General features: G+C 56.1%; 7 protein-coding genes across 7 annotated transcripts in view; 4 read left to right on the top strand and 3 right to left on the bottom strand.

The window, feature by feature from the left end:
• PTSG_04660 (SmIrV1 protein) overlaps nt 1-1,819 on the top strand; it is a 3,262-nt gene extending 1,443 nt beyond the window's left edge. The window contains exon 3 of the mRNA XM_004994694.1: nt 636-1,819. Within this exon, the coding sequence (XP_004994751.1) occupies nt 636-1,514 (879 nt within the window). The 3' untranslated portion in view covers nt 1,515-1,819. The remainder of the gene's footprint in view (nt 1-635) is intronic.
• Nucleotides 1,820-2,210: 391 nt separating this feature from the next.
• On the bottom strand, nt 2,211-5,138 carry PTSG_04659 (uncharacterized protein; the record flags this gene model as incomplete). Its single annotated transcript, XM_004994693.1, has 5 exons — nt 2,211-2,399; nt 2,727-2,858; nt 3,461-3,559; nt 3,874-4,557; nt 4,926-5,138. 5 exons carry the CDS (start codon nt 5,136-5,138, stop codon nt 2,211-2,213), a joined length of 1,317 nt encoding a protein of 438 aa, XP_004994750.1.
• A 357-nt stretch (nt 5,139-5,495) lies between these two features.
• Nucleotides 5,496-10,038, top strand: PTSG_12199 (uncharacterized protein; the record flags this gene model as incomplete). The annotated part of the gene is made up of 10 exons (XM_004994692.1): nt 5,496-5,578; nt 5,805-5,956; nt 6,227-6,350; nt 6,567-6,647; nt 6,794-6,936; nt 7,105-7,234; nt 7,414-8,312; nt 8,484-8,837; nt 9,082-9,453; nt 9,622-10,038. Exons 4-10 carry the CDS (start codon nt 6,572-6,574, stop codon nt 10,036-10,038), a joined length of 2,391 nt encoding a protein of 796 aa, XP_004994749.1. The 5' UTR covers nt 5,496-5,578; nt 5,805-5,956; nt 6,227-6,350; nt 6,567-6,571.
• An 885-nt stretch (nt 10,039-10,923) lies between these two features.
• Nucleotides 10,924-15,711, top strand: PTSG_12198 (uncharacterized protein; the record flags this gene model as incomplete). The annotated part of the gene is made up of 6 exons (XM_004994691.1): nt 10,924-11,361; nt 11,704-12,459; nt 12,609-13,670; nt 13,917-14,346; nt 14,598-14,701; nt 15,027-15,711. 6 exons carry the CDS (start codon nt 10,924-10,926, stop codon nt 15,228-15,230), a joined length of 2,994 nt encoding a protein of 997 aa, XP_004994748.1. The 3' UTR covers nt 15,231-15,711.
• Nucleotides 15,712-15,962: 251 nt separating this feature from the next.
• Nucleotides 15,963-23,298, bottom strand: PTSG_04657 (NEK/NEK1 protein kinase; the record flags this gene model as incomplete). The annotated part of the gene is made up of 16 exons (XM_004994690.1): nt 15,963-16,367; nt 16,797-16,862; nt 17,064-17,441; nt 17,642-17,866; nt 18,083-18,524; nt 18,819-18,897; nt 19,163-19,205; nt 19,465-19,823; nt 19,977-20,177; nt 20,367-20,442; nt 20,650-20,748; nt 21,030-21,518; nt 21,843-22,230; nt 22,508-22,574; nt 22,762-22,900; nt 23,176-23,298. The coding sequence occupies 16 exons, from the start codon at nt 23,296-23,298 to the stop codon at nt 15,963-15,965; spliced, it is 3,579 nt and encodes a 1,192-aa protein (XP_004994747.1).
• An 87-nt stretch (nt 23,299-23,385) lies between these two features.
• On the top strand, nt 23,386-24,263 carry PTSG_04656 (oligoribonuclease; the record flags this gene model as incomplete). The annotated part of the gene is made up of 2 exons (XM_004994689.1): nt 23,386-23,390; nt 23,552-24,263. 2 exons carry the CDS (start codon nt 23,386-23,388, stop codon nt 24,261-24,263), a joined length of 717 nt encoding a protein of 238 aa, XP_004994746.1.
• A 162-nt stretch (nt 24,264-24,425) lies between these two features.
• The window catches only part of PTSG_04655 (uncharacterized protein), a gene marked incomplete at its 5' end in the record, with an annotated part of 4,559 nt that continues 3,763 nt past the window's right edge, over nt 24,426-25,221 (bottom strand). Inside the window, one exon of the mRNA XM_004994688.1 lies at nt 24,426-25,221. This exon is cut by the window's right edge and continues 149 nt beyond it. Coding sequence (XP_004994745.1) covers nt 24,704-25,221 — 518 coding nt within the window. The 3' untranslated portion in view covers nt 24,426-24,703.

Here is a 25,221-nt window from a genome sequence, read left to right as displayed (position 1 = left end):
GTTGTTTCCTGGAGACCGCCATACTTGAGCCAAAGTACACCGTCATGGCATCTATGTCGCGTCGTTCTCCCGTATAAGGCGCTCCGTCTCGCAATTTATACAGAAGAAAGGGACTCTGGGTCTTCGGAGCCTCTTGCAGCGATGCGAAAGGTTCGATCCCGGAACAGTAAAGCACGGCTTTCGTTCTGGAAAGAAAAGTATTTATAGGCCCATTTGATAGTATGCTGCGCGCACCACTGGCTGAGGGTCGCATAGAAACGCTTGAAGCTATATGACAGACCGCAGAAGACAGCTACTGTTGGTCAAGAGTCTCTTTTTGTCGCGGCTCTGACCAGCACGGATGCGCACCGCGCGATATATGCCTCTACAGTAGCCATGGAATGTACGTTGTTGTGTGTGTGTGTGTGTGTGTGTGTGTGTGTGTGTGTGTGTGTGTGTGTGTGTGTGTGTGTGTGTATTTCCCCTCTGTGCGTCTGCATGACTGCAAATCTTTGTCCCTGTCGGTCTGGCTGTCGGGCTGTCTGGCTGTCTGGCTGTGTCTGGCTGCATTACACCCCCCCCCCCCGCCTTGTCCATCAATTCAACTGACCACCACCCCCATCCCTCGCTCCCTCACCACACGCTTCACCAAACAGATTGATGACCCTGAGGACGTGAAGCCTGACGACTGGGACGAGGACGCCCCCGCCACCATCCCGGATATGGACGCCACCATGCCGCCCGAGTGGGACGAGAGCGCGCCTGAGCTCATCCCAGACCCTGAGGCCGTGCAGCCCGAGGACTGGGACGAGGAGGAGGACGGCGAGTGGGAGGCCCCGCTCGTGCCAAACCCGGCATGCGACACGGGCTGTGGTCCCTGGGTGCGCCCCACCATCCCCAACCCGGCCTACAAGGGCAAGTGGAAGCCACGCAGGATCAACAACCCAAACTACATGGGGGTGTGGGCGCCGCGACAGATTCCAAACCCAGAGCACTTTGAAGAGAGCGACCCGTTCCACAAGCTTGCCCCGATTGGCGCAGCCGCCTTTGAGCTGTGGACGGTGACCAAGGGCGTGTCGTTCTCCAACATCCTCATCACGTCGTCGCACGAGGGGGCCGACGCCCTCGCCCAGCAGTGGGCGGAGAAGCGAAAGGCAGAGGACATTGCGTCCGGGGAGGGTGGACTTGCGTTCCAGCTCGAGCTCCTACTGGATGAACTGCAGGACAAGCCACACCTGGGCATTGCCGCCACGGCTGTTGTCGGCGGCATCATTGCGCTCATCTGCCTCCGCAAGCCACGCGAGCGCCCACGTGCCACGGGGGTGCGCCGTCCACAGCAGCAGCAGCAGGCTGAGGATGACGATGAACAGGAGGAGGAGGGAAACGAGCGACAGGAAAGGGAGCAGGACGGAGGTGACGATGGTGATGATGGTAATGAGCAAGATGGAGCTGGTGACGACGACGAAGGGGATGATGATGATGATGATGATGAGGATGAGGAGGAGGAGGAGGAGGAGAACAACGAAGAGGAGTGATGTGATCGCCTCACAGGTTGTCTTGTGTGTCTTTTTTTTTTTTTTTTGTTTCTTGCGCGTTTCTCCTGTTTGTGTGCTTGTTGTGTTTGAGTGAGTGTACGATACTGCTTGATGGTTGGTGTGGTGCTTCGTGCTGGTGCTTGTGCTTGTGCTGCATCACTCATGTCTCAGCGTTGTAGGCGATTCTCGTCTCTTGCCTTTTTGTGCTGGGGAGGGGGTCGTTCAATGACACCGAGATGGCCGCAGCCAATACAACGACAGCAACAAACATCATAATCCTATCCAAAAAAAAGAACAACCCCGTGCCTCAACGCAGCATGAACGCACCGCAATGACAGCAGAAGAAGAGCAGAAGAAGAGCAGAAACAACAACAACAACAAGTGGTGAACACAGTGGGGGTGCCATGATGTGAAGTGGTGAGACATGAGGAAAGACAAGACGCGGTGTGCAGCGCAAGCCACACCAGCGATCACAAGATGATTATGCACAAGCCAAACACCGAGTATCGGCAAGGAGCAAAAGGGGGGAATGGAGGAGAGTGGCACACCACACCAACCTGGCACTGTGTGTGTGTGTGTGTGTGTGTGTGTGTGTGTGTGTGTGTGTGTGTGTATGTGTATGTGTACGTGTGTGCGCGTGTTGTGGTTCATTGGGGAACCTTTTTGGAAGTGTGTGCGCACGTGAACGCCACGGCTCTAGACTTTGCGCTTCATGAGCGAGGAGATGCCCTGTGCGCGGAGGAAGTTGGAGGTTGACTTGAAGTTGTCCCAGATGGTCGGGAAGTGCACGTATGCAATGCCCTTCTTCTCGCAGAAGCGGCGTACAATCGGGGAGATGGCCGCGTAGTGGTTGTGGTGGATACGCGGGAATAGGTGGTGCTCAATCTGGTAACGCGGGCGAGGGCGACGAGGGTGGGTGGGGAAGGAAGAGCCGTACGGGTGTAAGTTGTGGTGGATGGAGTGCACGTGAGACAGCGAGAGAGTGCGTGCGTGTGTTTGTGTGCGTGTGTTTGTTTGTGTGTGTGTGTGTGTGTGTGTGTGTGTGTGTGTGTGTGTGTGTGTGTGTGTGTGTGTGTGTGTGTGATTACGTGCATATCTTTCGTGTGCATGTGTGTGCGTGTGTGTGATTACGTGCATATCTTTCGTGTGCGTGCGTGTGTGCATTCATCTTCGACATGAACAAGGGCTTCTCGAAAGACATGGCTGCACCACCTGGTAGTTGAGGCCACCGTTGAGTTCTGCGAGGAGCGCGCCGCCAACGTTTGAGGACGTGAGCACCTGCCGCCCCAGCAGCGTGTTCGGCAGCGCCTTCTTCGGGTTCACCGGGTCGGACGACGGCACGAGCTGATCAAGGGGGGGGGGAGGCGGGGTGGCAGGGTGGCAGGGGTGAGAATGGGGGCTTGTACCGTGGACGCGGTCACACACATCAGTACACACACACACACACACACACACATCAGTACACACACACACACACACACACACACACACACACATACAGTACACACACACACAACAACACACACACACACACTACGCCGACCCCTGGGTCTAGCTGTCAAAGGAGCGAGAAACCCCTTTGAGGGAGCTTCTTTCTCGCCCCGCGTGTTCTCCCAACGCCCGAACGTGAAACCGGTCATACGGTTGTCAAGCGGCTAACCACGCTCACCTCTCTGCCCGCCAGTGTGTTTATCGAATCCCATAGGGTATCCACATTTCGTAGGCCTGAATCAGCGCTCCGGGGTGCTGGCCTATACGGCGGTTAACCATGGCCCCTGACCCGACGAGATATCTGCTTTTGCGAGTCGCCTGGGGAATGAGGTTCCACCTATCGTTCACTCCCATAATTGTCCTACACGTACACACACACACACACACACACACACACACACACATCAGTACACACACACACACAAACACACACACACACACACTTTGTTGTTGACGACGTGGTAGACGCCCTCAAAGTTGTGCGAGAGGAGGAAGAAGAAGGCGAGATAGAACCCGCCAACCATCGCCATGACAGCAAGGCACGGCAGATACACCTGAGAGGGGAGATTGGAGAAGGTTGCGCGGGGTGAGATGGGACGATCGGTGTGCAAACACACAATGCTTCGGCGTCTTGATCGGTGACACAAGACAAGTAAAACGCACAACCATACACGTTGACAGACATACAGACACACAGACACACAGACGGGACAGACAGACACACACACAGACAGACAGACGGGACAGACAGACAGACAGACAGACACACACACAGGCACACACACACAGGCACAGGCAAACACAAACACACAACACACACACATACACGCACACACACACACAAGACACACACACACACAAGACACACCTGCCAGGAGTGGAGGTAGAGCGGGATGACGATGAGGCGGAGGGTCCACACGACACGCGCGGCGACCGAGGCCCACCAGCGCCAGGGGCGTACCAGCGGGCTGATGGGGACACCCTCGTACATGTTCATGAGGAGGTTGTACCAGTCTGCAAGCAGGACCTTGGTGGCGTACCCGGCCTCCAGCAGCACAAAGTAGACGTGCTGCAGCGCCTGCCAGGCGTACTTGCCATGCAGGGGGGAGAAGCGAAGCAGTGGGGTCTCAAGCATGTCCTTGTCGTGGTCGAGGTCATTGCACTCGACGTGGTGGATGGCCACGTGCTGCTGCAGCCACAGCAGGCTGTTGCCACCGATCCAGTCCTGGGCAAAGCCAAAGAGCGTGTTGACCCACGGCTTCGGGGAGAGCGAGCCGTGGTTTGCGTCGTGCTGGATGTTCAGGCCAATAAGGGCGACGAGGAGGCCCACAACGAAGCCCTTGAGCAGGGTCGGTGCCGTGATGAGCTGGTACTCGAAGAACATCTCCAGGGCCATGAGCAGGATGGCCTTGGCAAAGTAGCGCGTGGGCGCAAATCCTTTGTTGCGGTGGGTCTTGTACAGGAACGAGTTGACCTCCTTGCACAGCTCGAAAAAGTCCTCGTCCTGCTGACACGTCGACGAGGTGCTGGCCGTCATCCCCGCCTCTTTCTCCTAGGTGGTGGAGATAGCGCGCGCGTGTGAGAGAGAGAGAGAGAGAGAGTGTGTGTGTGTGTGTGTGCGTGTGTGTGTGTGAGAGTGTGTGTGCGTGTGTGTATGTGACAGAGACAGTGACGAAGGCAAGGGGTAGGTGCGAGCACACAATCCACACACGATCTACACACTCACTCACTCACTCACTCACTCACACACACAGCCACTCACACTCACTCACACACTCACACACTCACACAGCCACTCGCACACTCACACAGTCACTCACACACTCAACCACTCACACACTCACACGCACAGAGCACTCACACGCACAGAGCGCTCACACACTCACACACACACACTCACGCACACACACACACACTCACAGCCACGCACAGAGCGCATGTGCTTGCCTGTTGCTTCTCTTCGATGCGATACTGGGCCATTTTCTCGTGTGGAAATCGGCGGCGATGGTACGTGGCAAACGCATCCGACGCATCCCGGCCACCGTACAGCGCAACAAACGTGTGTCCGCCAGGATGCACACGCGCGAAGCGCTCCCCATCATACGCCCGCCCGTCAACAACCACGGTCGTCATTGTTCCTGTTTTGCGCTTCCTTGTTGGCGCAGTGTGGGCGCAGTGGTGCTGCTGTTGTTGATGGTGCTGCTACTTGCAGTGTGTGTGGTGTGTGGTGTGTTGTGCACCTGCTTCTCTGCTTGTGCGACGCAATGTGCGTTTGGCTGTCAGCACTTTTTCCTGCTGATACCAATATCCGACAGCACAAAACGCACCAGCTCAAAGCACAAGAAAATAAGTATTGTGCTGCCCGTTTGTTTTTCCTTGTGCTTGCCTGCATGCACGCGGATTCGTGCGACCTGATTGGTCCACTCGTGGGCTGGGCTTTGTTTTGCCTCTCTGCCTTCTTGTGGGGATCTCGCAAAAAGCGCACCTCACCCGCCAAACACCCCAAATCCACTGACCGCCAGCACCAACACCAAACACCAAACACCAAACACCAACCAACAACCAACAACAAGGTGGGGAACAACATGCAGCCACGCCACCCTCTGCGAGCTTAACTCTGTCATAGCTGCGCCACCCAACCTGTGCAAGTCTGCCCTCTACGCCTGCGTGACGCACCCACCTGCTTCACACACCCGATCGCGCATGTTTCATTGCTGCCTCTCATTGTGTGCATGCGTTTGCCAACCTCCCTCCCTCTCCCCCCTCTCTCCCTCTCCCTCTCTGCGCTGCGCGACACAGCTTCGCAAGCTGCCCGTGTGCTTGTTGTGCGCTGGGGTTGTTTGTCAGGCAGCAGCACAAACCTCCACGACCCACCACTCCCGAACAAGAAAGCACCACCCATCGGCACCGAGCCGTTCGCCCCTTTGCTTTCCTCCACAGCGTCTTGACCGGTACGCACCCTGCAGCGCACCCTGCAGCGCACCCGCTCGTTTTGAAGCTGAGGAATGGTCTGGTGGTCATTGAATGCATGCGAGCACACCAAACCCTCAGCCATCCACAGCGTGCGAGGGTTGCTCTGTTCCCATTGTGTCTGTTTCCATTCGTGCATGTTTTTTCATCGTTGTGCTCGTGCCTGCAAGCAACGCAAGCCAACAGAACGCAAACCAACGTATCGCACAACGGCCTGCGCTCACACCTCCTTTCTGCCGGCGCAATCGCAGCCAGCTCGTTTTCGTTCTTGCCACCGCTGTGTGTGCTTCAGGCCTTAAATCTACCACCTTGGTCCTTGCACGCAGCCACCGTCGCTGCTTGCTTGCTTGCTTTCCTTGCTTCCTGCGTGATACGGTACGGATAAGAACGCTGTCGCGACAGCATGCCTGTGTCCTGCCGATGTTGCTCAAACAGCTGCAGTTCGTGTACCGTCTTGTCGTTGTACTTCGTGTACATGTAGAGCTGTACAAGACGTTATGCACGAGTCCTTCATCCACCACTCCACTCACACACACACACTCACACACTCACACACTTACACTCACATACACTCTCTCTGTGTTTCAACAGCAACCATGGCGAAGACAGCACCTGTGGCGCTGCTTGCCATCGTTCTGACTGGCCTCCTGGCATCGTCAGCCTCTGCACAAGGTGTTGATTGGCGCCCCTCGTTACCATCGCACCCCTTGCCGTCACACCCCTTGCCGTCACACCCTTTGTCCTCGTTCACCTCCTCGTCCTCATGCGTCTTTCTCACGCTCATACACACACACACACACACACACACACTCATGTAGTGTGCGTGGATGGAGAGCTGGCGATTGATGGAGCCGATTACCGAGGCACCGTGAGCACAACGCGCTCCGGCCTCACGTGCCAAAAGTGGACGTCTTCGACCCCACACGCCCTTGCTCTTGATTTCTACCGCATCCACGGCGCGGTATGCATGACGATTCGGCTTTTGCTGCGATTTGTTCAACTTGAAACACACACATGAGCACATACATGAAGACATGAGCACCCCCATTCACGCACACACACTCACGCACACACACACGCACACTCGCTCACTCACTCACTCAACACAACATGCTGTATTCTATTCTAGGCTGCTGGCTTGGGCGACCACAACTACTGTAGAAACCCGGATGGAACTGTTGACTTTGACAACCTCCAGGCGGAGGTCGTGTGGTGCTTCACCACGGACCCTGCAACCCCATGGGACTACTGTGACCCTTGTACGTGCCCCGCCTCTCCTGACCTGCCGCTGAGGCTGATGACCAACAAGTGAAACACACACTCACTCACACTCACACTCACTCACACACACACACTGCTCTGTACTCGATCAATACTCACTTCCCTGAATCCCCCCACACACCCACACACACCTGCCGTTTTATGTTGACCGTTACAGGTGCTGTGGCAACGACGCCGGCGCCAACCTTCCCCACTCTTCCAACTGAAGACTATGAACTGACGTACACGGGCGTCAACGGCGGCAACTCAAACCCACGGCGCTTTGCCACTGCGTTTGATGATGCCTCTGTCATCGGACGGATGGCGGGTGTGACGTTGGCCGACTGCACAGCCAGCTGCTCCGAATCCAGTGACTGTGTCGGCTTTGTCGCCTATTACCTGAGTGGCGAGGTGAACTTGCGCTGCAATCTGCTCAGCAGAGCAGAGGGCGCCGTCAGCACCCAGCTCCAGATTGTCAGCTACACTCGCGTCAGTTTCCCCACAACTTCTACCACGACCACGACGACGACCACCACCACCACCACAACAACAACAACAACAACAACAACAACATCATCAACAACAACAACAACATCATCATCATCAACAACAACAACATCATCATCAACAACAACAACAACAACAACCACAACCACAACAACAACAACCACAACCACATCAACAACAACCACATCAACAACAACATCAACAACAACGACGACCACCACCACCACAACCTCCACGACGACCACGACAACCACCACCACCACCACCACAACCTCCACGACCACAACTACAACCACATCAACAACAACAACCACGACGACGACCACCACAACTTCAACCACAACCACAACCACGACCACAACTACAACCACTACCACAACCACAACCACCACAACCACAACATCGACCACAACGACCCTAACCGGCGAGCCAGACCAGATTGTGTGTGTGAACGGCCAGCGTATTCAGGGCGGGCCCTGCTCCTGTCCACCAGGCTGCCACGCCTGCTCGCCTGTGGCGTGCATCATCTGCCGCGACTTCCTGTTCCTCGCAGAGGGACAGTGCTACGATGTGCGTGAGCGTGCCCAATGGCGCATCCTTCGTTTGCTGGCTTGTGTGTGTGTGTGTGTGTGTGTGTGTGTGTGTCATGCTTGCGTTTGTGTATGTTGATCCCAACATCCTCTGTGTGTGTCAACCGCACTGACGACTCCCTTGCATGCTTGTCTCCTTCTTTTACGACAGACGTGCCCGGATGGCTATTACGAAGGTGCCGTGTCCGAATTTGGCGCCAAATGCATCGAGTTTACAACCTCCACTTCTACGTCAACCTCCACCTCCACATCCACGTCAACTTCAACCTCCACCTCCACATCCACGAGCACCTCCACCTCGTCCAGCACATCGACTTCTACCTCCACGTCCTCAACGTCTGAGATCCCAGAACTCGAGCCCAACGACCCATTCTGTGTCGGCAACATTCGCGTGGACAATGGCATGCCGTGCACGTGCGAAGTGGACTGCTTCTCCTGCACGCGCCGTCGCGAGTGCATTGTCTGCAAGAATGGCGCCTACCTCTTCGAAGGGGAATGCCTGGAGGTGAGCGCTTGGGTCTTGCTTGTTCGCTTCACAACCATGCTACCTCGCGCTTTCAGTCACACTCGTTCATTGCAGAATCACACACATTCATACCATGATGAAGAGCCCTTGAAGCACATTTCATTTCTGCTGTGTACCCTGCCCGACTGCGCTCTGCAAGTGCCGTTGCCCACACCACACGTCTTCTCACGCTTGTTACTCCCCCTCCCTATTGCCTCTGCACCCCATGCATGTGTAACTGCAGACATGTCCGTCAGGCTACCGTGGTGAAGGTCTCGGTGACTTCCGCCGCCGCTGTGTTGAGTTCACAACATCCACCTCCACCTCAACTTCAACCTCCACTTCCACTTCATCATCCACCTCCACTTCCTCCTCCACTTCAACCAGTACATCGACCTCTACCTCCACCTCGTCCAGCACATCGACATCCACCTCCACGTCCTCCACATCTGAGATCCCGGAGATTGAGCCCAACGACCCATTCTGTGTCGGCAACATTCGCGTGGACAACGGCATGCCGTGCACGTGCGAAGTGGACTGCTTCTCCTGCACGCGCCGTCGCGAGTGCATCGTCTGCAAGAATGCCGCCTACTTGCTCGAGGGCGAATGCCTTGAGGTGCGACCGCAGCCATGTTGTTGTTGCATTTTTGTTGCATGTATCAGCCGTGCCCTGCTCGTGATACGGATAAGCACCTGTGTATGTATGCCAATGTGTGCTGCAACATCTCACCGTTGCTTTGTCTTTTCGTCCTCGCCGTTGTGTCATTACTGTTGATGACAACAGATGTGTCCCTCGGGCTACCGTGGCGAAGGCCTTGGCAACTTCCGTCGTCGCTGTGTCGAGTTCACAACATCCACCTCCACCTCAACTTCAACCTCAACCTCGACGTCTTCCACATCCTCAACCTCCACATCGACCTCTACCTCCACCTCGTCCAGCACATCGACATCCACCTCCACGTCCTCCACATCTGAGATCCCGGAGATTGAGCCCAACGACCCATTCTGTGTCGGCAACATTCGCGTGGACAACGGCATGCCGTGCACGTGCGAAGTGGACTGCTTCTCCTGCACGCGCCGTCGCGAGTGCATCGTCTGCAAGAATGCCGCCTACCTGCTCGAGGGCGAGTGTGTTGAGGTGCGTTCACCCGTCTACCTCCTCTTTCTTGGCTCACCTGTCGTTCTTCTTCTGCTTCCCTAATGTCTCCCCACCCAACACCATCAGCATGTGCCTTCTTGTGTACCTGTATGTGCGTCTCTGCGCGCGTGTGTGTGAGTGTACACTTCTGTGCGTGTGTTTGTAGTTTCCTCTTCTTCTTGTTACTTGCTCTGTCAGAGGGGTTAACGGCTGTATGTTCCCTCTTGTCCTTGTGTGCAGGCATGTCCCTCCGGCTACATCCCTGCAGGCAGCGGCAACTTCCGCCGTCGCTGCTCGCCCGTGACCACCTCAACCTCAACCTCCACCTCCACCTCCAGCACGAGCAGCACATCCACATCATCGTCCACGTCCACATCATCATCCACGTCGACGTCAAGCACCTCTTCCACATCCACATCATCGTCCACATCCACCTCTTCCTCCACATCCACCTCCTCCTCCACCTCAACATCCACGTCCACCTCAACCTCAACATCTTCATCCACATCGACATCGTCGTCCACCTCCACTTCAACGTCCACGTCCACCTCCTCATCGTCGTCGTCGTCATCCTCCACTTCCACCTCCACCTCCACCTCCACTTCAACCTCCACCTCCACCTCTTCCAGCACATCGACATCCACGTCCACCTCCACCTCCACATCCACAAGCACCTCCACCTCTTCCTCATCTTCCACATCATCCACATCATCCACTTCGACGTCCACGTCGACCTCTACATCGTCATCATCATCCACCTCCACCACTTCCTCTACCTCCACGTCGAGCTCAACGTCCACATCGTCGTCATCATCGACATCCACAACGTCATCCACCTCAACCTCAAGCTCCACCTCCACTTCCACCTCATCCTCCTCCACCTCTGAGCTGTTTGGGCTGGATCCCGAGGACCCGTTCTGTGTTGGCCGTCGTCGCGTCGACAATGCCATGCCCTGCACGTGCGAGGCAAACTGCTACTCGTGCACACGCACCAAGGACTGTGTGGTTTGCTCCAACGCCCAGTACTTGCTGGATGGCGAGTGCTTGGAGGAATGCCCACCTGGCTACCACGGTGAGGGGCAAGGCAACTTCCGCCGTCGCTGTGTGGCGTTCACGTCGTCCACCAGCACGTCCACATCCACATCCACGTCGACATCCACAACATCATCCACGTCCACGTCATCGTCGACCTCAACCTCAACCTCATCCTCCTCCACCTCCGAGCTGATTGGCTTGGACCCGGATGGCCCGTTCTGTGTTGGCCGCCGTCGCGTTGACAACGGCATGCCCTGCACGTGCGAGGCAAACTGCTACTCGTGCACACGCACCAAGGAGTGCATTGTTTGTTCCAATGCCCAGTATTTGCTGGACGGCGAGTGCATCGAGGTGGGTTGTCTCACCACACCCGTGCCTTCTATGCGTGTGTGTGTGTGCCTTGTGCGTGTGTGTGTCTGTGTGTGTCTGTGTGTGCGTCTGTGTGTGCGTGTCTGTTTGTCTGCGTGCATGTCTGTCTGTCTGTCTGTCTGTCTGTCTGTCTGTCTGTCTGTCTGTCTGTGTCTCCACGTGCACGGGGCGCCTGCAGTTTTACGTTTGCGTCCCATTTCATCCCTGCCTTCAACTTTGACACCAGACACCACCTTACGCACTTGCACGTGCATTTTCGGTTGAATGTGCTCACACTCCATCCCATGTCACACACTCACACCCAATGTACCGCTGCTGCTGTAGTTGTGTCCATCTGGCTACCACGGTCAAGGGCAAGGCAACTTCCGTCGCCGCTGTGTCGCATTCACATCGTCCACCAGCACGTCCACGTCCACGTCGTCATCGACCTCGACATCAAGCACGAGCAGCACGTCCACATCCACATCGACATCCACGTCCACGAGCACGTCCACGTCCACCTCTACCTCCACCTCCACGTCGACGTCAACCTCCACCTCCTCCTCGACCACCGCGGCACCGTCGCGCTACGAGGTGCGCTTTGAAGGCATCCAGGGCCTCGACGGAAACCCGCGCCAGTTCTCCACAGCAGAGGACCCTGCCGCCATCATCACCACCATGTTTGTGCCATCTGTGGTTGCGTGCAGAGACGCGTGCCACGAGGACGGCATGTGCGCCGGGTTCTTCGTTGTGTTCTACTCGCCTTCGTTCGTGTGCACCCTTCTCAATGACATTGGCACCGCAGAGGGCGTTCCCTCCTCCACCGCTTCTGTCAGCGTCGAACGTGTGCTGCTGGTTGAGACGACCACAACCACGACCACAACCACAACCACGACGACCACCACGTCTTCCACCACAACGGTGACCACGACAACGAGTGGACAAGTGTGCATTGGCGGACGCACCATGGAGACGATGGAACCATGCTCGTGCCCTTCCAACTGCTTCGAGTGCACGGGCTCTGTGTGTTTGCGCTGCCAAAACTCCTTTGTCCTCTTTGAGGCATCGTGCGTCATGGACTGCCCCCAGGGCTACACTCTGGTAAGCGCCTCACATGTGCGCTGCATCGTGTGTGTGTGTGTGTGTGTGTGTGTGTGTGTGTGTGCACAAGTGTGGCTGGACCTTCACCACTTGCTCACCCACGGTTCCGTTGTGTTTGTTAACTTCACGTGTGCGGTTTTGCGATGCAGGAGCTTGTGCAAGACGTCTGGACTTGTGTGTGGGATAACATGTCTGGTGACTCTTCTGGTGACACGCCCACGACCACGTCAACCGTGCCCCCAACCACCGCAACCACCACCACAACAACTACCACAACTACGACGACAACCACAACTACAACCACGACTACCACGTCAACAACGACCACGACAACTACTTCTACCACGACCACGACAACAACGACCACGACAACCACTTCTACCACGACCACAACAACAACAACAACAACAACAACAACAACAACAACAACAACAACAACAACAACAACAACAACAACAACAACAACAACAACAACAACAACAACAACAACAACAACAACGACGACGACGACGACCACCACCACCACCACCACCACCACGACCACCACAACCTCCACGACAACCACTACGACGACGACGACCACCACCACCACCTCCACGACCACGACCACAACAACCACCTCAACAACCACCACCACGATGCTTGTGGTGACAAGCACCACGACAACGACGACAACAACAACGACCACCACGACATCTAGCACAACGGACACTGGCAGTGGATCTATCACGCTGAGCATGCCAGACACGACAACCAGCACAACCACCACGAGCACACCTGTTGTTGTGACAAGCACGACCACCACAACCACGTCGTCATCCTCGTCGTCTGTGGAGCTTCCCATCATCAACTCCACCCTTGACCGCCCCTTCTGCCTCGAGGGCGAGCCGTCGTTCCTTCGCCTGCAGCTGGAAAAGGGCTTCTCCAACAGCCAGGTTGCCGCGGCTTTCCGTACGGACGGGTCTGGGTTGCTCGTGTACGCCGGCCCCGAGGCGGGCGGAAGCGACTTCCTTGCGCTCCTCGTGTTTGATGGGCAGGTGATCTTTGCCTTTGACACGGGCGATGGCGTGCAGCTTGTGGCCACGGCCGGCACCAACTACACCGACGACAACTGGCACATGGCTGTTGCGGACCGCCGCACGGTTGCTGGCATTGCTGTCTTTGTCACACTTCGCGTCGACGACGAAACCATTGAGCAGTCCTTCCCCATTGTGCGTGGACACGTGTGTGTGTGTGTGTGTGTATGTGTTGAGAGTATTGGGGGGAGGCAAGAGAGAGAGAGTGTGTGTGTGTGTGAATCAGTGAGAGAGAGGGAGAGGGAGAGAGAGTGTGTGTGTGTGTGACGTGCCGTGCCATGCTTGTGATGTCATAGCATATCCTTTGCTCAAGCAAGCTCGATGCTCACGCTCCATGTTACTTCCTTACACCTCCTCCCCCTCACTTCTTTTTCACCCCAGGGCGACTCTGGCGGCGCCCTGCAAGTGTCCGAGCTGCTGTATGTTGGCGGCACGGACCAGGAGCTGCCGCTGCCGCTGCGCGCGTTTGAGCCGTCCAACTTCCAGGGCTGCCTCGACCACGTCACCTTTGACGGCGTCGACATCTCGCTTGATTCCCCACTGCTGCTTCGCGCGTTTGGCGTTGCGCGCTGCTCGCAGGCGCGCTTCGACACGGAGCGCTCGTATGTGCTCTACAACGACGTGCTGTCGACGGCGGAGGAAGAAAGCGCCATTTCGCTGCAGTTCAAAACCCTGGACGCGGACGGCGTTTTGCTGTACATTGGCTCCGCCAACGCGTCGGCCGATTTTGTTTCGCTCACGCTGCGAAGTGGACAGGTTGTCCTGCAGCAAAATTTTGGCGATGGCGTCTCATCCGTTCAAACAGCGCAGAGTAAGTTGTTAAGTTGTACTGCGGTTGAGACACATGTGCCTTGTGTGTGTGTGTGTGTGTGTGTGTGTGTGTGTGTGTGTGTGTGTGTGTGTGTGTGTGTGTGTGTGTGTGTGTGCTTGAGTGTTTTTTGATTCGATTCCTCAATGTGTCCTCGCATCCTTCTCCACCAGACCTCACATGTGTCCCCCTTCCCCCCCCCCCCTTTCTCTCCGCCCGTGTTTGTGTTGCTGCTTCTTTCACCTTTCCCGCAGTTGGCGGTTTCGCGGATGACATGTGGCACCGCGTGGACCTCGCTCGCTCGGGATCCATCACGGTCATGGTTGTCGACTCAACACAGTACCCGCCCGCCTCCAACGTGAGTTGTGTGACATTCGGCGTCTCTTCTTCTTCTTCTTCTTCTTCTTCTTCTTCTTCTTCTTCTTCTTCTTGTGTTGGGCTGTCGTGTCATTTTGGGGCTGCGAATTTGCACGTGCAAGCAGTCATCATCTCTGGAGTAGTGGAGTGGCTTTCTGCATCTCATCGACGCTTCGACGCTTGCTCCTCATTCCATGCTCTGCTTTCCTGTCGTGCCTCACTATCACCGCAACACCGCAACACCGCAACACATCACCGTCACGCTACAAACTGCCATTCCTAACGTCAAACGAATCCACAACCACCACCGCCACCACCAATGGCAGAGCGAGCGCGTGCTCAACACGGACGGAAATGTGTTTGTGGGCGGCGTGTCGCAAGAGGCCCAGGCACCAAACTTCCAAATGCTGCACGCAGACGGATTCACGGGCTGCATTCGCGGCGTGAATGTCAACGGCGCCGCCCTCTTGCCAACAATGAGCACAGCGGACATCAGCCTTGGGGTCCAGGCGTGCGCCAGCTGCAACTAGACGACAAACGAGAAGAAGACTTATTCTGTTTGCACCCGTGTGTGTATATGTGTGTGTATGTGTGTGTGTGGGGGGGGGGGGCAGCTGTGGCTGGGGCCGCTGCTGGCCTCTCGTGTTCCTTACGCTTTTCGGCCTCGTGTCATTTTCATTCATCTTTCTTCGTTCTCACTGTTCTTGTGTACGTGTGTGTGTGATTTGATGAGTTATACAGTAGCCCCAACTTCTTCTGCCTTGTCATTGTTTTGCTTCGTGGTTGCCGCTCTCTTGTGCGACAGCCGTTGTTACTTTCTGAGCCTGTGTGTGAGTGATGTGTGTGTGAGTGATGTGTGTGTGAGTGTGTGTGTGTGTTCGTGATGTTGGGTGTCTTGCTGTGTATAGAGAGGGTCCTCCTGAGCATGTGCTGTGCGGTTTTGTTGTGTCGTTCTTTGTGTTCCACGTGCACTGACACGAGCTCGTGTAATTAAACAAAGCTGCTGGGAAAACAACGAAAGGTGGAAGATTGGTTGACATGAACTGAAATCGAATGGGAAACCATCCATGACATCCATGCTGAGAAGAAAGCAACAACAATGACAAAGCACTGGACCACAGCATCAGCTGTTTCTGGGACACCCTCTCCCTCCCTCCCTCCCTCCCTCACACACACACACACACACACACACACACACACACACACACACACACACACACACACACACACACACACACACACACACACACACACATGCAAGTTCAAGCAGCAGAGTGCCACTTTGGCGCTGGGCGAGAGATATCTTCCTCCACCTCATCTGCCTCTTCTTCCTCTTGCTTCTCCTTGACAGCATCACTGCCCTGCTCACTCCCGGGCACCATGCCACCATCCTGTGCTTCCTCCTCGCCCTTCTGCTCCTGCTTGTCGTCTTCCTTGTCACCAGCTGCTGCGTTGTCGTCTGTTGGCGGGAGTGGCGCCTTCAGGCTCTCTTCAAGTCGAATCTTCTCAATCACAAACGCAGTCGCATCCTCCTCCTCCTCCTCCTCATCATCATCGTACTCCTCCTCCTCGCCGTCATCATCATCATTGTCGCCTTCTTCGTCTTCTTCATCATCTTCTGCGTGCAGCAGCTGTTCCACGTGGATACCTCTTTTCCTTGTCTTAGGCTTGGGAAGTATATAATTTAAGAGCCCACATGTGCCACCGCCCCCCCAAAACGATAGCATCTGACTGCATTCCATGCAGGCGTTTGTCTAAATGCCCTGGGGTTGGCATTGAGCTCTTGTTGTGCATGTGAGAACGGTGCGACACCCCATATGTCTACCTTGCTGTCAGAGAATCGAGTAGTTAGCTGGAGCGTGTGTTGTTGTTGTTGTTGTTGTTGTTGTGTGTGTGTGTGTGTGTGTGTGTGTGTGTGTGTGTGTGTGTGTGTGTGTGTGTGTGTGTGTGTGTGTGGTGATTGTGTGAATTAAAGCCGATGAGAGCGTGTAAACGCGCAGGCACAACACAAGCGAAGTTGAGGTTGGTGTGGGGGCTTGACAAGACACCACCGCTCCCAATCCCACCGCGTGACCAGGCGTGTGCACGCATCGCACCTGCAAGTTTTCTTCGCCAAGCATTTCCTCCAGTGATTGGCGCAGGTCCTGCTCCTCGTCTTCGTCCTGCCGTGGCGTGGAACGAACGCAACAAACAAACGTTGGGCCCAGCGTATGTTTGAGAACAATTTGTTGAATCAACAGGAAATGTAGCAAACACGTCATCCCCCATCACACACACACACCAGCAAACAAACACACACACACGCACACACACACACACACACACACACACACACACACACACAAACACACACGCACACGCACCTCTGTTTCCTGGATGCTCTGGATGAGCGAGTATCCTTCAAGGAAGAGGTCCTCCCCCAAGTTCTGCTCGAGCGAAACGCGCGTCTCCTCAAGCCGCTGGAACAAACTCTTCCCGCTCTCCTCCGCCTTCCTCGCAGCCGTCGACGTCGACGATGCACGGGTGCCCGCTGCTTTCGTGGTGCTCACGCCCGCCTTGATACCACTGCCATCGCCATCATCGCTGCCCGTAGTGCCGGGTTGCTCGTCCTGTTTGGATGAGGTTGACAGCATCTGCTGCATGGAAGCGAGCATGGCATCCATGTCGTCGTCGTCGTCGTCGTCGTCGTCGTCACCAGCACCGCCACTGCCGCTGTCCACTTCGCCTTCTGTCTTGGGGGGCTGGCGCAGACACGCAAACATGAGATGCACGCACACACATGGGATGCACGCACGCACATGGAATGCACACACATGAGATGCACGCACACACACAACACAAGGTAACAAACGTTAGGTCAGAGACTGCATGAAGACATGCAAGTTCTGTGCGCGAGCACCCACCGCTGCAACATGTGTGTGCGTGCACCTGTGTCACATACCTTGAATGTTTTCTCCTGTTCTTCGTCTTCATCGTCATCGTCACCGTTGGACGTTTCCTCTTCGAAGAAACTGTCATCGCTCTCGTACCCGTCCCCTTCATCATCACCATCACCATCACCATCACCATCGCCATCACCATCACCATCGCCGCCGGCTGCCGGCTTTGCTTTCCGTTCTGGCGCCACCAAAATCTTCTTCAGCGAAGCGAGCATCTCCTCATAGTCCTGCATGGAGCAGATGGGCGGCAGGTTGTGGGAGTGCATGGCACGGCATGAGAATCTGTGAGGATGTGAACGAAAGGTGGCATCCACAAGGCGGGACAATGAACGACACTCACTTGCGCATTCTGGACACAAGCACACCTACTCGACATACACATATGCGCAGACATACACATATGCGCAGACACACACACTCATACACGCAAAAGCGCGCAGTACCGAGTCATCATGGCTGTCCTCATCGCTGGCCTCCTCGTCCTCTTCTGCTTGCTGCTCTTCATTCTCTGTTGCCACCGCCGCTGCTGCTGCTGCCTTCACTGCCGCGTTCTGTGCAGCTGCTCCTACAGATTCACTATCTTCCGTCTCAATCTTCGTTGTCGCCGTCGCAACGACACTCCCAACAACGGTGGTTGCCGTACCCGCGCCACCACCATCACCACCCTGCTGCATCTGCATCTGCATCTGCTGCTGCTGGGCTGCGCCGGCGATGACCGTGGTGCCATCCAACGTGATGGCGCCCGTGCCAACAGGGACGAGCTTGATTGGGTTGGGCTGCCCGCGCGACCAGTGCTTGCGCTGATCCGCCGTCAACTGCTCGCCCTCCTCCCCTCCTCCCTCCTCTTGTTGCTGCTGTGACGACGCCACAACGACGGTACCAGACCTGACAGCAATTGGGAGGGGGATGTGGCATGAGGGAATGGGGAGGACAGCAGCATGAGAGGAGTGTGGGTGGGGTGGTTGGTTTGTTGATGAGCTCGGGTGTGGTGAACCTGTGGAGCTGTGGCGCACAAATCAATTGACACAAGCACAAGCCTCACAAACATCAGATGTTTTGTGTGTGTGTGTGTGTGTGTGTGTGTGTGTGTGTGTGTGTGTGTGTGTGTGTGTGTGTGTGTGTGTGTGTGTGTGTGTGTGTGTGTGTCAGCTCATTCAGCTGGTGCGGCCTGCGACTCACTGCACGGGCTTGACGGTGCCGAGGACAGGGATGTGCTCTGGTCCCTTTGCGCCCCACTTGCGCCGGCGCTCATTTTGCTCTGCACAACACGAGAAAGGTGATGGGCGGATGAATGAATGAATGGGTGGATGGATGGATGGATGGAAGGACAAGCAAAAGGATCGTCATGTCACTGCGTGAGAACGGTTAGACGCAGGCCAGCAATGCCGCGAAACTGACGCAAACATAACACATTCCACGACAGTGCATTGCATGGGCAGCAGCAACAGCGTTGGTTCGCTGATGAGCACACGAACGCATAAGATCACATGAACGCACGAACACGCGTGATCACTTGAACGCACGGCGTTTGGCGACGAGGGAGGCCTCAAGTTCCTCCTCAGTCAACTGCACAGCATCAGATGCACATGTCACGTGGAGGTGGTGCGGCGGCGAGATTGTCAGCAATCGTCGTCCAATCTCACAACATCTATGCATGGAATACGCCACCCACGCATGGGTTCTCATTCCGCTTGTCAAGAGTCACTTTTACGGCAACACCATCTCACGCGCAAACTGAACACACACGCACACACGCACACACACCATAACCATATCGTGTACGTGCATGACGTTTGCCCCTCCCTCCCCCTCCCCACTTTCTCACCTGATCCAGCCACGCCTGGACGATATTCGGGGGCGCCGTCGTGTCTGGTGGTGGCGCCGCAACCTTCATGGTCGTCGAGTCAACACCCGGCCCAGCAGTGCGTGCGTCCCCCTCCTCTGCCTCCTGCTTCTCCTTCTTGTCTTCCCGCTGCGACGGTTGCCTGCTCTTCTGCTTCTTCTTCGCGTTGCCGTCGTCGTCACCACCAATCACCCACGCCTGTGGTGGCAGCCGTGGCGGTGCCTGCTGTGCCCGGCCAGCTGCCACCACCACCTCTCGCTGTTGCTGTTGCTGTGCGGGGACGGGCGCTGCTGGGGCAGCGTCGCGGCGCTCAACAGCAGCAACCAACGTCCGCAGCCCGGCTGTACAGGTCACCACCGTGGCGGTGGTGGTGATGGTGGTGGTGATGGTGGTGGTGATGGTGATAGGTGAGGGACAAGTTGAAGAAAGGGAGTGGGGGCAGAATGGGCGAATGAAACCAAACGCGGATCGACACGCAGCGCAACGCATCTTACGTTGCGACTTGGGCTGGGCAGGTTGCTGCTGCTGCTGTTGTGGTTGTTGCTGCTGCTGTTGCTGTTCTTGAGGTTGAGGGGGTTTCTTGTCTGCGTCGAACCAGCTTGGGTCGAGGGGCAGGCCCTGGGCGCGGGCGCGGTTGATCATCGCCTGGCGGTTGCGCTCCTTAAAGTCGTGCACAACGCGCCGCTGGTACGCGTCTGCACACACACAGACACACATGTGAGGGAAAGGAGGAAGGAGTGTGACAGCGTGCGCATGTGAGTGTGTTGCATGTATGTATTTATGCATCACATTTGCCGGAGCGAGGGGTGAAATTGATTGCACACACACACGCACGCACACACACCCACACTCACACACTCACTCACACACACACACACACGCACCTTGCGGCCCTGCTGCGCGTGCGGCCCTCTTCTCCAGCATGCGCTGGTGGCGCTCCTGAACATTCCGCTCGTAGTCCTGTCGTCATTGGCACGATGGTTCATGGCGGCGTGTCACCCAACACGAATGGGTGAGGTGGGGGCGCGATAAACAAAGAGACATCTGACAACATGCCAATACACGCTATTGCAGCACCACTGACTGTCATCGCAATCACAGTAATCACCACCACCACCACCACCACCACCACCACAATCACCACCACCACCACCACCAATACGGCACCTCCTCCTGCTTCTTCTGCAGCGCTTTGAATGCGCGCACGCGGTCGTCCTCCTCATCCGCTTTCTCCTTCCGCCGGTTCGACACGGGTGCACGCGAACCCTGGTGGTGATGGCGGGTGGTGTTAATGAATGAGTGCAGAGGTGGAAAACGAGGACAGACAGTCATGCGGAACCAAGTCGACACACACACACACACACACACTCGCTCACTCACGCACGCACACGCACACGCACACACACACACACACACACACACACACTCTCTCTCTCTCTCTCTCTCTCTCTCTCTCTCTCTCTCTCTCTCTCTCTCTCTCTCTCTCTCTCTCTCTCTCTCTTTCCACCCCACCCCCCTCCTTCAACTTCCACAAAGAACGGGCGCACCTTGATGCCGACACCCTGCACAGCGGGAACACGGCTGCGTGCGGGCGCCTGCGCGGCGCTTGTGGGGCGAGGTCGCGGCTTACGCTGCAGTGGCACACCGTATTTGGCAGCCGGCGATGAAAACTTGGAGAATTTCGACTTGGCGCTGGCCTTGAGGGCGGCGCGGGAGCGAGGGGCGGGCCGTGCACGCGGGTTACGATCACGCGCCGCTGCTGATGACGATGATGATGGCGGTGGTCGACGCGCTGCTGCTGCTGATGATGAGGATGATGTTGTTGATGACGATGATGGTGGTGGTGGTGTCTGTCGGGGAACGCGGCGCTGCTGGGGCTGCGCGAGGGAGGGCCGGCTGTTGGCGTGGAGGACCGTGTGGGAGAACTCGTCCGCATAGATGGTCTCGCCAAGGAACTTGGCAATGCGCTTCTTGATGAAGGGCATACGCAGGATGGCGTTGACAGAGGGGCGGTCCTTGGGGCGCCGCGCAAAGCACTGCAGCGGGATTGGGGGTGGGAGGTGATGGATACTATGAGGTGGAGGCAGGATCATGCACTGACGTGATGTGATGGCGTGCTCCGTGTGGCGATAAGCAAGGAGCGTGCATGGTTTGGTGGGTTGTCAACACAGGAGGACGCATGCGCGGACAACCACAAACAAAGAAAACGCACACACACACACACATACAAATGCAAATACACGCACAAACACATACAAATGCAAATACACAAACAATGCAAATGCAAACACAAATACAAATACACACAAACATACAAATACAAGCACACATACGAATACAAATACACGCCCCTCACCCACCTTGTTGATGAGGTCCCTGAGGTTCTTGCTGTAGTAGCTGGGCGGGGGCGGGTAGCTGCCGCGGATAATCTTCAACACCAGCCCACGCATGTTGCCGGCCTCAAACGCGTGCTTCAGCGTCGTCATCTCATACAAAATGCAGCCAAGCGACCAGATGTCGCTCTTGTTGTTGTACGGCTTGTTCTCGCAAATCTCCGGCGAGAGGTAATACGGTGTGCCAATGGCCGTGCGCGCAAGCTCCTGCGTGTTCTTCAGCACGCGGGCAATGCCAAAGTCGCCCAGTTTGATAATGTTGTCGCGCGTGAGGAAGATGTTCTGCGACTTGAGGTCGCGGTGCAGAATCTTGCGGTCGTGCACGTGCTTCAGCGCAAGGCACAGCTGTACAAACCTGCACAACGTGTAATGGGTGCACATGGTAAGAGGTAAGGGCGATGAGCTCTGGAGAGAGGGGGGAGGGAACTTGACTTCGTTTGGGTGGAGCGTGGTGAATGGTCAAAGCGGGAGACTACAGGCGATACGCAACCCGCAGACTCGAGCAACGAAAAGGAAAACAGCCACTCAACTTGCCAACACGCAACGCTGCAACTGTGTTCGTACACACACACACGCACACACACACGCAAGCTCACACACACACGCGCACACACACACACACACAAGCTCACCAGTCGAGGATTTGCTCCTCTGGGAAGTGAACGCCCTTTTGGCTGTTGATCTTGCCATACAGATCGCCTGCAACAGAATGCAAACACAAGTTCCATGACGCAGGCATCAGGACAACGACAAACGAGCAAGCAGCCAAGCGGGGCGGTACAAGAACTACGGCAAGCACCCATAACATGCTCGCGGGGGAACACATTTCTACACACGCGCACAAACGTGCAGCCATGTAGTCATGCATGCACGTAAACCGGCGTACCTCCGGCGCAGTAGTCCATGACGATGTACAGCTTGTTTCGCTCTTCGAAGGATTCCTTGTACGAGACGATGTTTGGGTGCTTCATCTCCGCCAACACCTTCACCTCCTGTCGGGACTCTTTCTTCTCCTTGTATGACATCTATTGCAAGCGAAATAAAAAGGGAGGTAAGTGCTGTTGAAGCGGTGCGACGCAACATCGCACAAGTCCCTCACAGCAACCCTCCAAGGACCTCCAACAGATTTTCACCACACACACACACACACACAACACACACATGACAAATACACACACGACACACACACACAACACACCACACACACACAAACAACACACCACACCACACAACACGACACACACAACACACCACACACCACACAATACACGACACAGAGCACACGCACAACCATAACCACCTTGGAAAGGTTGATCTCCTTGATGACATATTGCTTGTTTGTGGAGCGATCCCTTGCCAGGAGCGCCTTGCCGTACGATCCCTGGCCAAGGGTCTTCACCACACGATACGTGTCGAGCTTCATATTGGTTGGTTGGTTGGTTGTTGTGGTCTGTGTCTCAAAGAGGAAAACGGTCGAGACTGAAAATTGAGCGACACGCGACACACAGAAATGTTGTAGATATCACGGCGCGATCAACAACAACATCATCGTCTGCACTCGCACTGGCGCACAGCACACTGAACAACCAACTGGCCTGGCGCGCATTGCAGACCGATCAACAAGCTTGTTGCACTGACCGTGCCACGCACGCTTGTCGCTGTCGTCCTTGGGTTAGCGTCGCCTTCGCTGTGGCGTGGCGTGCGGTGTTGGCGAGGGCAAAGGAGCGGGTGCAGAGCATTGTTGCAGAGGCCGCGGACGCGGGAAGCAGGATTGCCGCCATCATGTCGAGTCGGAAGAAGCAGCAGCGGGAGCGAAAGCAGCGGCAACAGCGGGAGGAGGCGGAGAGGGCGCGGCGGATGGTGTGGGTTGATCTCGAGATGAGCGGGCTCGACGTGTCGAGGGAGCGCATCCTGGAAATGGCCATGATCATCACGGACGCGGACCTGAACGTGGTTGCGTCGTCTGGGACCGTCGTGCTGCACCAGCCAGAGCACATCCTCGAGAGCATGGACGAGTGGAACACCACACACCACACGCAGTCCGGGCTTGTGGAGCGCGTGCGCCAGTCGAAGCTGCGGGAGTGGGATGTGGAGGACCAGATGCTCAAGCTGCTGCACGAGCACTGCCCGGAGAAGCGGTGCCCGCTGGCAGGAAGCAGCGTGCACGTGGATCGGCTGTTCCTCCTCAAGTACATGCCTCGCTTCACAGACTACCTTCACTACCGCATCATCGACGTCAGCTCTGTCCTGGAGCTGAGCAGGCGATGGAACAAGCCTGTGCTGGACTCCATGCCAGCAGGGCGGGACCGCCACCGCGCAGAGGACGACATCGTTGACACCATCGAGAAGCTCAAGCACTTCAAAGAGCACTTCTTCATCACCAAGTGACCCCGCCTGAGTCTGATCTGTCTCTTTGAGTGTGTGTCTGTGTGTGTGTGAGTGAATGTGTGTGTGTGAGTGAGTGAGTGAGTGAGTGTCTGTCTGTCTGTATGTATGTGCGTGTTGTTTTTGTTGTTTCATTGTTTGTTTGCTTGTCTGCCGGTGTACCTAGTCATTCCTGTTTCTATTGTGTTCCACTGTTCTTTCATGTGCTGCCTGTCTTGCAGTGTAAACCTGAAGTAAACCCCACCCCCGCTACCCCATTGTATCGACACTCAAGCACTGGGCCACCAAGCCATCACGCCATCACGGCTGGCTGGCTCATCATCTAACAAACCTGAGGAGGACATAACTCGCAGAAGAACAAAAACAAAACCCCAACCCCAAGAGCGAGAATTAGAAGAAACAGGTGGTGACACGCTCATAGTGGGTACAGTGGCATGCCAACGTCATGCGTTTGCTCCTCGCTTGCTTCGTGTCACTCGTGTCTCTTCCTGTCGCTTTTTTCTCTTCTTCCTCTCCTTCTTCCCCTTCTTCCCCTTCTTCCTCTTGTCACTGTTCCTCTTCTCGCTTTTCTCCTTCCCTCTCTTCTTGCTGCTTTTCGCTTTCCTACGTGGCTCTGCCTCCCCCTCCTCAGCACTCGCAGCACCAACCATCTCGCCTTCCTCCTCATCCTCTTCCTCGTCAGCACCATCAATCTCATCACCACCACCACCATCGACATGTGCCTCCTCCTCTTCCTCCTCCTCTTCCTCCTCCTCCTCCTCCACTGTCTCTCGCTGCCGCTGCTGTCGTTGACGTCGGGTGACACGTCCATCCGCCCGTGTCTCACCACCACCACCACCACCACCACCAGTGCTGTCATTATCACCCTCCTCCTCCTCATCCTCCTCCTCCTCCTCATCATCGTCACCATTCAACTCAACATCATTCGGCTGCATTTCCTCACCAGCACCACCGCCACTCA

The sequence above is a fragment of the Salpingoeca rosetta genome, assembly GCF_000188695.1.
Source record: "Salpingoeca rosetta unplaced genomic scaffold supercont1.10, whole genome shotgun sequence".
NCBI lineage: Eukaryota > Choanoflagellata > Craspedida > Salpingoecidae > Salpingoeca > Salpingoeca rosetta.
Note: the sequence above shows the minus strand (reverse complement) of the source record. Positions and strands in the feature narration are given on the sequence as shown.